The 11,053-nt window shown below is 38.9% G+C and overlaps 1 protein-coding gene across 1 annotated transcript; it reads left to right on the top strand.

Moving 5' to 3' along the window:
* Positions 1 to 481: 481 nt before the first annotated feature.
* On the top strand, positions 482 to 1,688 carry LOC147896328 (uncharacterized). The gene is made up of 2 exons (XM_087383123.1): positions 482 to 985; positions 1,402 to 1,688. The coding sequence occupies exons 1-2, from the start codon at positions 493 to 495 to the stop codon at positions 1,467 to 1,469; spliced, it is 561 nt and encodes a 186-aa protein (XP_087239249.1). The 5' UTR covers positions 482 to 492; the 3' UTR covers positions 1,470 to 1,688.
* The last annotated feature ends 9,365 nt before the right edge of the window (positions 1,689 to 11,053 follow it).

Genomic DNA, 11,053 nt, shown 5'->3' with positions numbered 1-11,053 from the left:
TCGCGCATGCGCATATAGGCTCGCAGACAATGCCCGGTTCTACAAAAAGATTTCTGGAGATAAATTTGGAAGAGATGGTTGGCCAGCGCGTCATGATCCTGATTCAATAGGTTGCCGAATGGCTGGACGTAATCGAGATGCGGGGGGCGAAAGAAAATGGAAAGCGAGCCAGTTTCCCAAAGAGAAACAGGGTTTCGCCGCAATAATGGACACGAAAAAATGTTGAGGAGCTGTTGCTGGGCACCACGGGCATCCCGATGCGGCCATAATGGAATTGCAACGGAAGAGCTCAATTCGACGCGAAAAGATGTTGACTAGGCACTAGCTATCCGATGCCATAATGTGAGCGGCAGGGGACGAGCTCGACTCGAGATTCGACAGCGATATCCCGACTGGAGGACCAGCTCTGATGGATGGATCCATTGAGAGCTATATATTGTGTAGCAACAACAGTAGTAATGCACAGTCCACAGATCAACCAGTAACGCGAACATGGCACATCTAAGCTCGCTGCACCTTCCGTTGCAGCTGGCTATGGCGATCTCTCTCCTTGCAGCTTTTCATCCTTTCTCCAGTGCCAACGCTCAGAAAAATACTCCAGCAAACCTCACTGCCTACAACTACCTCTCCGTCCAGGGCACCAACAGCACCACCGGCTACAATACCGTCCTGTGCGGCCAACCCTCCCAGGCCCAACCCAATCAATTCGGCCAGATCTACTGCTTCGACATGCCCCTCCTAACAGAGCAGAACCTAAGCTCCCAGCTGATTGGCCGCGTCCAAGGCACTTTCGTTACGATATCTCAAGCCGGTGGCGTGGTGTTCGTTAGCGAGACGTTTACTATTAACACCACGACTATCCAAGGCAGCTTCAGTGGAGTGGGCTTGGAAGAGATTGGTCAATATAGCTCTAAGCCTATCGTGGGTGGCACCGGCGCCTATGCTCTCTCCACAGGAATCGCATACACTCAGCCTCTCAACACTGGTACAGATAGTGACAACAACTTCTTCTCCTGGTTTATGTATACATTTACGTTCGCTACGTAGGGGGTCCTCGCAATTCGACGCCTATTTTCTGTGATAGTCCTTCGATTTCCTGTGTTAATGATCACCTGCCGTGATGAGTTGAAGCACAGTTTTTGTACTGCCTTTTGTGGGGGTCTCCTTCATTTGGTTTGTTCTTGGTGATCTGGGTTGTAAGATCGATTGAATATAATCGCCAACCTTCATACGGGGCCAACCAGTTTATGCTTTACTGCTCTGTAAGGTGTTACACAAAGTACTCGGTTCAGTCCAGACACAGGGTCAGACTAGCGCGATTTCACATTTCAAGTTAATTCCAACGTGTACTACGTCTGTGCAACTCATTTCAAATGTCACTAGTGTATTGTCTTGCCACAGGAAGCAGGATATTGATGTCGCTAGAGCTTCAATTAGCTGACCTTGCTGAAGCTTGCAGTGCTAGATAAGACAGTGCAAAAGATGAAGCTACCCGAGATCGAAAACGAAAAACGAATTGCATGCATAGCATCCTTCCTCCAACCTTCAGCTTGAACACCTACTTGAAGGTAACTGGTCTTGTCTCTAGTTTCCACTTGCGTTGCCTTTTCCCAAGAGTCCCAATCTATCCTCTCCTTCCATCACAAGGTGTCAAAGCTTCCTCTTTCTCTTCATGAGCTAGAAAATCAAATGGATCATACCTTTATGTGTTCTACTTGGTTGTGTTGGTAGTCATGACTTTTTTATTGTACCAAATGCTCTCTATTTTCCCGTTTGGGTTTCCTCTGCCAGTTTCGTCCATCTTTGGCATTTGAAGAATCAAATAATCTCTATTTGCTCTCCTTGTTCTTAACTCCCTTCTCCAACTAGATTAGAACATCTATCTTGCTGCCTCCATGTCATGGCCTTTCTTCATAGTGACCTCCATCAAAGAACGCATCCTAAGATATAAACAAATTTCTCCTCTCAGCACCATACAACCGTCTGCTTTCAGATTGTCACAATATCCCACTAGGTAGAACAGTTCTCCCCACTTATCAAATTTCCTTCATTATGCTTAGGTACATGAGCATAGCCCCAACAATCGAACTCCTTAGGTGACTCACTTCGAGCATTCTCTTAGAGACTAGGCCACTTTGGGAGTTACTCTATGTAGAACCTCAGACAAAAACCAGTAGATAAACCGGGGATAAATGTAACATTTGCAGCTTTAATCCATAGATGCATGGGTGTATGTGGGATTAATCATCCTGTTGTGGTACAGAACTCATTGAGCATGATGGATGTAAATTCTCCTCCGTGAAAAACAAGAGTGATCTCTATGAATAAAGCATGTATATGGCTAAGATGGATTTAATAGAAATGAGCTAAATTTTTAATTATTAACTGAAAAAGTCTTTATGTAAATCTGAATGTTTTGTCCTTTTTGCATTACAAGATGAGTATAAATAAAGGAGAAACTCCAAAGATACAAAGTGAGGCTTTATATTTATTCTTTTATAATCAATGGTGTATTTCTTTTAAAAAGAAACTCTTATGAAATATAGCAATGCTAACCTATCAAGAGAGACTAGTTCTTAATTTAATATCCTCATGAGTGAATTCTCTTGAACTATTTCTCAAGAATCCATGATAGCACAAGATGATCTTTAGCAAAACAAGGATCAATACTAGGTGAGCAAATCTTTATGGGGATACCCCATGGTATATATATATATATATATATATGATGGATGCAAAGGAATCAATATGAGCACGCTTTATCATACCCATGTGGTATATATATATATATATATATATATATGATGGATGCAAAGGAATCAATATGAGCATGCTTTATCATACCATGGGGTATCTCCATGAAGATTTGCTCACATAGTATTGATCCTTGTTTTGCTAAAGATCATCTTGCGCTATCATGGATTCTTGAGAAATAGTTCAAGAGAATTCACTCATGTGGATATTAAATTAACAATTAGTCTCTCTTGATAAGTTAGCATTGCTATCTTTCATAAGAGTTTCTTTTTAAAAGAAATACACCATTGATTATAAAAGAATAAATATAAAGCCTCACTTTGTATCTTTGGAGTATCTCCTTTATTTATATTCATCTTGTAATGCAAAAAGGACAAAACATTCAAATTTATGTAAAGACTTAAATTATATATATATATATATATATATATATACCATTATGAAAATATCAATCATCCTCGATCAAGACAAGAATACAAATAACTATGTTTGAAACTATATGCATGTGATTGTGTTCCTCCATTAATTTGCTCTGCATGCAAAGTCTTTTGAATAAGCTTTAATGAATCAAACATTATCATCATATGAACCAATCCTCTAGGAGATACTCTAAGATATAAAGATTAATACTCTTTTGAAATAGTAATAAATGCAAATCAAAAATATTTTAATTAATTAAAATCTCAATTAATATTCTTATGATTGCTCCCCCCCCCTCCCCCCCCCTCTCTCTCTCTCTCTCTCTCTCTCTCTCTCTCTCTCTCTCTCTCTCACTCTCTCTCTCTCTCTCTCACACACACACACACATCTCGGGGGGATCACTCATCATATGTATGTGGGTCCAATAGAAGGGCATTTTAAATAGCATAAGCCCACAAAATTTTACCCAAATATAGTTATAGAAAATATTTTTAAGTTGGGATATTGAAAACAATTATAAGTTATATAAAAGTGTTAAAGCTTATGATTTAGAAATAAGGGCCTTTAATAATACCTCTTGAATGCCCATAATATATAGGATTTTCAAATTATATTGACCCACTCTGCTTCCCTTCTTTTGTCATGCATCAAGTATTAATATGAACAAACTTTGTAGAAGAGACTTCAAGTTACAAATTGGGACTTCATTTCAATTTTTTATTACTAATCCTAAAAGACAAAATAATATGTACTCATGAAATTTAGCATAACATAAGCTTGATTTAAAAGATCAAATAACTAGGCTCTTAAACCGTAGTTGCTAGCTTGTCAACTTATCAAGAATCTTTAGGTTTAAATAATTCACTATATGGATTTAAAGAAACTTTTCTAACTCTCATAAAATTTCAGCAACTATAAAATTAATTTTAAAGTGTGAAATAGTCTCTTTAATATAGGGCATATTTTATTTCCTTCTCAATTATTCGTATAATACTTTTGAGCTTGTGAATTTTTTTTCAACATTATAATGTTTTTGTTTGAACTTGACAAGTCCTTTTCATTATACAATTTTTTGTCAAACTTTAGAATAGTGGTCCCATTTTCATCTACAAACTATCTTTACAAGCTTAGTTATACTTTATGGTTTCAACCCTAGTTCCATAGGATGTACTACACACACACACACACACACACATCCCCAAGGATGATTTCACCCATAGCTAGAGACCCTATCTTGAGTGAGGGTGTTGGAGCTACATATAGCTCATCTTACCTTAGTATAATATATACCTATGCACTATCAATTATTTGGAGCCCAACCCTCAGCCATGATTTCTTCAAGCCTTGCTTTTGGCTTACATATCCCTTTGAAGTTTTCATAACTTGATAAGAGTTTAGCAAGCAACGTGGCACGTGGCATGTTCACTAACTTGTCCAAGGCTTACCAAGTTGGCACATGGTTAACCCATCCAAGGGTTACCAAGGTTTAGGGGGGGTGTGTGTGTGTGTGTGTGTGTGTGTATTTTAAAAAGTAAAACCTTTTAACAACACGGCACACAAATCTCAAATAGGGGTGGATAAAAAAAGGTTTTATTATATGGGTGTATATAAATAAAAGTTGGCACAAAAGGGTTGAATCCGTTAGATAGTCCAAGATCCAAGGTCAGGGTCCACTTACCTGTCACCACCCAAACAAACCTAGGTGTTGAAACATCATAGATTTGTAAGGGAAGGCAAGTAATGCATGTGCACCCCAGCTTGCTATCGCTTATACCAAAGTGTAAGCTTTAATTTAAATAAAGCATTTCTGTGAATAAATAAATTGAGAAGCAACTATTCATGGAAAAAATATTTGAATAAAAATTATTTATTTATTTATTTATTTATTTATTTTTATTTTTATACACACACACACACACACACACACACACACACACACACATATGTGTGTGTGTGTGTATGTATATATATATATATACATATATATATATATATATATATATATATATATATGTATATATGTATATATATATATATATATATGTATATATGTATATATATATATGTATATATGTATATATATATATGTATATATGTATATATATATATATATGTATATATATATATATATGTATGTATATATATATACATATATATCAATTACACTAAAAAATATTTTCATATAAATATATATATCATCTATGATATAACATATATCTATTAACCAATAAAAATTCAGACTAAAATGTCTTTAAATCAGAAATAATAAAACTACACATTGCAAATTACAATATTTCATAAGCTAAACCCACATGTGGCTAAATGAAAAAAATTAAAGGCATGTAAAAGGGGGAAAAAAACTTTTAAAACAAATAAAAAGGAAAAGATTTAATGGCTCAATCAAGGAAAAACGAAACGAAATTTACTTAAATTATAGCAAAATTTAAGGAGCCTAAAGTCAAGATAAAAGATACTATGATGCAAAAAGGGGGGGACACCTACCGAGCACCTATCTATATACATAAATAAGGAAAGCTTAAAGGACAAATCATAAAGACTCGAAGAAATAAGTTCAATAAAATGAAAAAATGAATTTAAATTTGTGGATAAAAGCAATTGAATCTCTTTTGTGTGTGTGTGTGTGTGTGTGTGTTGGTAAACTGAAAGGAAAGAGTAGCGTGGACACAAATTTAGAATACTTGCATTATGGAATGAAGAAGAGTGAGGTCCTTATGTAGGCACCTCTTACATGCTCACTAACATCACTGATGACTTCAGAGCTCCACAATCATCTACTCAATCTGCTCCTAGATTCTCTCAATCATCCTATGTGGCTTTCCACCACCTAACTATGCCTCTAGCACTCACACATAGAAACCAAGGTGTGCCTGAGGCATACACCTTGAGATATCCCATCAAACCCCCCCTCAAGGGAATGCCTCAGGCTATGTCAAGGATACATCTAGTCTCATAGTTTCTCATGCCATCTTATGGTGGTCAAGGATAAATCTATGGCTAGGATCTCATGCTAGCAAGGGTTCCCATGGGTGTAAGGTAAACAAAAGGGATACAAAAAGACCTTCCAATGGTTATCCCCCTGCATGTACATGCACACAATGTCTATAGGAGGTACCATGGAGCAAAACATACACATGGCCTACATCATAAGGTGACCAGAGGTGTTTACAAAACACACAAAGCACAATAGTTTATTTCATTTATTTTGGAGGACTATCCAGGCTGAGTACGTTGACATAAAAAGAGAGATCTGGAGCATACATAGAGATGATTTAAAATGCATAATCTTCAAAGGATGCCTCATCTTGTGGAGGCACATCAACTGAAAGTAAATTTGCATTTTCTGTCTTTGCTTTGGCTCTGCAAAACTTCTCATGATGGTTGTTTTTGCCACAACGTTTGCATGGATTGATTTTGAAGCAGTCCTTTGAAAGGTCATTTGTCTTTCCACAGTGATTGCAAGGTGTAAACTTGCCCTTCTAGATTTTTATAGCATAAACAGTGTCATTGCCTTTCTTGAGCTCCATGTGCCTTTCTTCTTCTCGGAGAGCAGAGATAATACCTTCAAGATTAGGATTAGGAAGATTTTTCAAAGTGGTAACTATATGATCATAATCTTCAGACGTACTCTTAAGTAACACTACCATAGCATCATCTGTAGTGATAGGAGAGTTAATAGAAGCAAATTGAGTCATAAGACTCCGCATGTAATTGACATGTGCTGCCAAAGGAGTGCTACTAACCATCTTCAATTCAAAGAAAGAGATTTTAAGTGAATTTCGAGATGTGAGAGCTAGCACCAAAAATCATGTCAAGCTTCTGCCAAGCTTCTGAAGGAGACTCTAAGTTAGAGATATGATGAATATAATCATCTCCTAAAGCAAGAGCAATGATACCATATGCTTTCTCCTCTCTAGCAGGATCCCTTGCCGGGCGTGTCGGAGTTGAGGATTCTCCAGCATTGGAGGCTATAGAAGAAGCGGTTGAAGTCAGTTTGACAAGTCCCCAGAGGTTTTCCCTCATCAATGCAAGTTTCACCTTCATCTGTCATGTGTGGAAGCGCTTTCCATTGAACTTATCTATATTCAATATGGTAGCCATGAGAGGGTCTAACCTAGATATTGGGCAATGTATTTCTCTCTTACAAGGCTAGAATAATAACTGAAAGGCTTCCAAATATAAGCATTTAATGAAGCAAAGACTAGTGACCAAAATTCAATCAATGATGCTTTTTCTTACATGCTTCATAGAGGTGGCTAAAATGAAAACTTTCCAATCAAAACCAGGTATAGCAACTCAAAGCAAAACTGAAGCCACACTTGTACTGATGTTATTGAAAGTTTCAAAAAACCAGAAATGCTATTATTAGCATCTTATGTAGCATCATCTTCAAAAACTTGTCAAAACTGTCAAAATCAAAAGATTGAACTTGGAGGGCTTGTATCTCACTCTTCAGAGCAAAGGAAAAGGGGGTTTTTGAGGCCAAAGAGAGCTTATATACCACAGAAGGTCCATTGAGGAGAAAAGGCACAAAAACATGTCAGGGTGCCATAGCTAGTCTCTCTAATTTTGACTGGTTTTTCTCTGTTTTCAGCTTGAATATGGAACCATTGCTGCTCAGATTTTAGCACAGGATAGCTCTAGGTATGGACTAGCTCCCTCTGAAAGGAATTAGAGAAGCATGGAGCATGCTGAGAGAAAACGCAGGAACAAAGGTCAACGAACTACATGTAATGGCGACGAAACGAGCATGTGTTTCTTCAATTCCTTTCAGCCAAGGGTTCGCCCCTTCAAGGTGGATCTCTAGCAGGAAGGGCATGGAGAATGATAGAGAACCGGAGGAGAACAAGCTTAATCAAATTTTGGGAAGAAGAGGAAGAGGTGGTCAAGAAGAAGATGGAGAAGAAGATGATGATGTGGCAGAAATGGATCAAGGGGGATCAAATGGCTCTGATACCATGTTGGTATACTGAAAGGAAAGAGTAGAGTGGACACAAATTCAGAATACTTGCATTATGGAATGAAGAAGAGTGAGGTCCCTTTGTAGGCACCTCTTACATGCTCACTAACATCACTGATGACTTCAGAGCTCCACAATCATCTCCTCAATCTGCTCCTAGATTCTCTCAATCATCCTATGTCGCTTTCCACCACCTAACTGTGCCTCTAGCACTCACACATTGAAACTAAGGTGTGCCTGAGGCATACACCTTGAGATATCCCATCAGTGTGTGTTGTTACCGCCTAATAAAATTTCCATTGTAAATGTAATAAAGTAGAAGTGAATATATGTGTTTGGCATTAGTAGAAAATAATATGGAGTGGCAAGGGCCCAAGGTTGAGGTGGCAGGGCATGTCCATGTGCCACCCTTCCAAGTAAGAGAACCCATAGGTGTGTTGTGCATAGTCCATGGAACAAATAATATAGTATGGTGAAATGGCATGGAATCTCCATGTGCCACCCCTCCGCCTAGGCGGTCCCATGAAACATTAAGTGATATATGGCCAAGGCCAAGGGAACATATTGTATTTAATTGGTAGAGGTGGAAGGGCATCTTAGACTTTCTCATCTATGTGGGCTAGACCCATGTGGAATAGTCCAAGGTAATTTTCATAAAGAAAAAGTAGGTTGAGGTGGCAAGAGTCATTTGTGCCAACCTACCCATGTGTGTATTTAAATAAGAGGGAAAAATCAAGTGCAAAGATGTGGGGCTTGTAGTATGTGGAAAATGCATCCCTCAATTTGTCGATTGCAAATTGAGGGTGTGCCACCTTCCACCCACATGGAAGATGCCCTCTCCACACCATGCATGTGGGAGGATGCATTTATGGGAGAGAGCCCCCTCTTCTTTGTTATAAAAGGAAGGCTATTCCTTTGATGTGACACACTCATTCTAGGTTTAGCCTTCCCCTTTGCGATGGAGGCAGTCAATAGAGCGAGCGAGAAAAAGCGAGCGAGCCCAAAAAAGCGAGCGACAATTAGTTGAAGTGGTTGGAAAATCAAGCAAGCAAAGAAAGAATCTAAGTTTTTTATAAAATAATTGCTTGAAGTACAAAGTATTCAAAAAGGTGGTTATGTGCCACAAAATTTATATTCTGATGCACACAAGTTTTTTAGATGGTGCAAAAAGGCATGATATTCATCTAAATCATGCCTTGTCATTTGTAGTCTTCAATGAAAAGAAGATGCATAAGACACCCATGAGGGATGTGGAAATGAGGAGAATCACTTTCCAGGATGTAAATCCACCTGCATATGTTGATAGACAGCAAGCTGTCCATGCACCAAATGTGCACGAAATGGTACCACCAAGTACTCCCATAGGTATACAATCAAAGGTAGATGATGGATCATCTATTCATGGAAATGATGAGCCAAATGTGGTTGATATGCAAGTGGGACAGCAAGGTGAAATTCCCTTGAGAAGATCATCTAGAGTGTTTAGACCGCCTGATAGGTTTGTTCCAGGGGTAGACTATATGATGCTTACTAATTGCGGGGAGCCTCCTTACTACAGAGAGGCTATGATGCGCGAGGATCAACTCAAGTGGGAGTATGCTATGCAATGAGAGATGAGTTCACTTATGAAGAATAAGACTTGGGACTTGGTTTCTTTGCCACATGGAAAGAAAGCATTGCCATGTAAATGGGTCTACAAAATGAAGGTCACAGGTGATGATGTGCCTAGGTACAAGGCCCCCGTTTGGTCACTAAAGGGTTCAAGCAAGAGAAGGGTGTGGACTTTGATGAGATATTCTCTCCGGTTGTGAAGATGACCACACTTAGATGCATGCTTGGATTAGTGGCATCAGAGGATATGGAGCTTATGCAGATGGATGTCAAGACAGCTTTCTTGCATGGGGATTTGCATGAGGAAATTTACATGGTGCAGCCGGAAGGCTTTGAAGAAAAGGACAAAGAGCATTTAGTTTGCAAGCTAAAGAACAGTCTCTATCGTCTTAAGCAAGCACCTAGAGAATGGTATCAGAAGTTTGACGCTTTCATTCGGTCCCAGGGTTTTAGAAGGAGTGAAATTGATCACTGCCTCTACACTAAAAGGGCTAAGGATAATAGCATGTTTATCTCGGGACTATATGTGGATGATATGCTATTGGCTAGCAAGAATACTTATGAGCTAGATGCATTAAAGGCCAAGTTGCATGAGGCCTTTGATATGAAGGATTTGGGGCTTGCAGGTCATATTCTTGGTATGCACATCAAGCATGATCGGAGTAGGAAACTCCTTTGGCTTTCACAAAAAGAGTATGTCACAAAAGTATTGCAGCGTTACAATATGGAGGGGGGGAAGGCAATGAGTACTCCATTGCCTCCATATGTGAAACTGAGTCATACAAATAGTCCCAAATCAGATGAGGAAAGGCCATGATGGCCAAGGTTCCTTATGCATCAGCAATTAGGAGTCTTATGTATGCTATGATAGCTACTAGACCAGACATTGCATTTGCAGTGGGAGTTGTTAGCCGTTATATGGCTAATCAAGGAAAGAGGCATTGGGAGGCACTTAAGTGCATCATGAGGTACATGAAGGATACCAAGGAGATGTGCATCTGCTTTGGTAGCATGTATTGATGGTCATTGGATAGTATGCTCACGGTTGTTCTCCCTTAAAGGCACATTATCCTTTAAGTGGGAGGTTGTGGGGGTTAAAGTCACTGTGCCTTTACCCCCGGTTATGTACAATACTCAAACACATACATAAACGAATTAAAAAGAATATTAGGGTGTTCTGAACCCACCAAACTTGTGTGGCTCTCTGTTTCTCTCTCTCCCTTTTCTGTTCTTGCTTCCGTTGAGAGCACTCTCACCTCCCTCGTCTCTACCATCTCCTTCCCCTGCCTT

This window comes from Dipteris shenzhenensis, chromosome 12 (assembly GCF_047967505.1).
Source record: "Dipteris shenzhenensis isolate YYH24624 ecotype China chromosome 12, Dip_SZ_1.0, whole genome shotgun sequence".
Classification (NCBI taxonomy): Eukaryota; Viridiplantae; Streptophyta; class Polypodiopsida; order Gleicheniales; family Dipteridaceae; genus Dipteris; species Dipteris shenzhenensis.
The sequence above is the reverse complement of the archived record's forward strand: the minus strand, read 5'-3'. Positions and strand labels throughout refer to the sequence as shown.

What these genes read in the sequence shown, in the direction of transcription:
- LOC147896328 (XM_087383123.1), top strand. Translation starts at nt 493, where the DNA reads ATGGCACATCTAAGCTCGCTGCACCTTCCGTTGCAGCTGGCTATGGCG. An exon ending in CACTCAGCCTCTCAACACTG is followed by an intron (nt 986 to 1,401) that starts GTACAGATAGTG and finishes GTCTTGCCACAG; the next exon opens with GAAGCAGGATATTGATGTCG.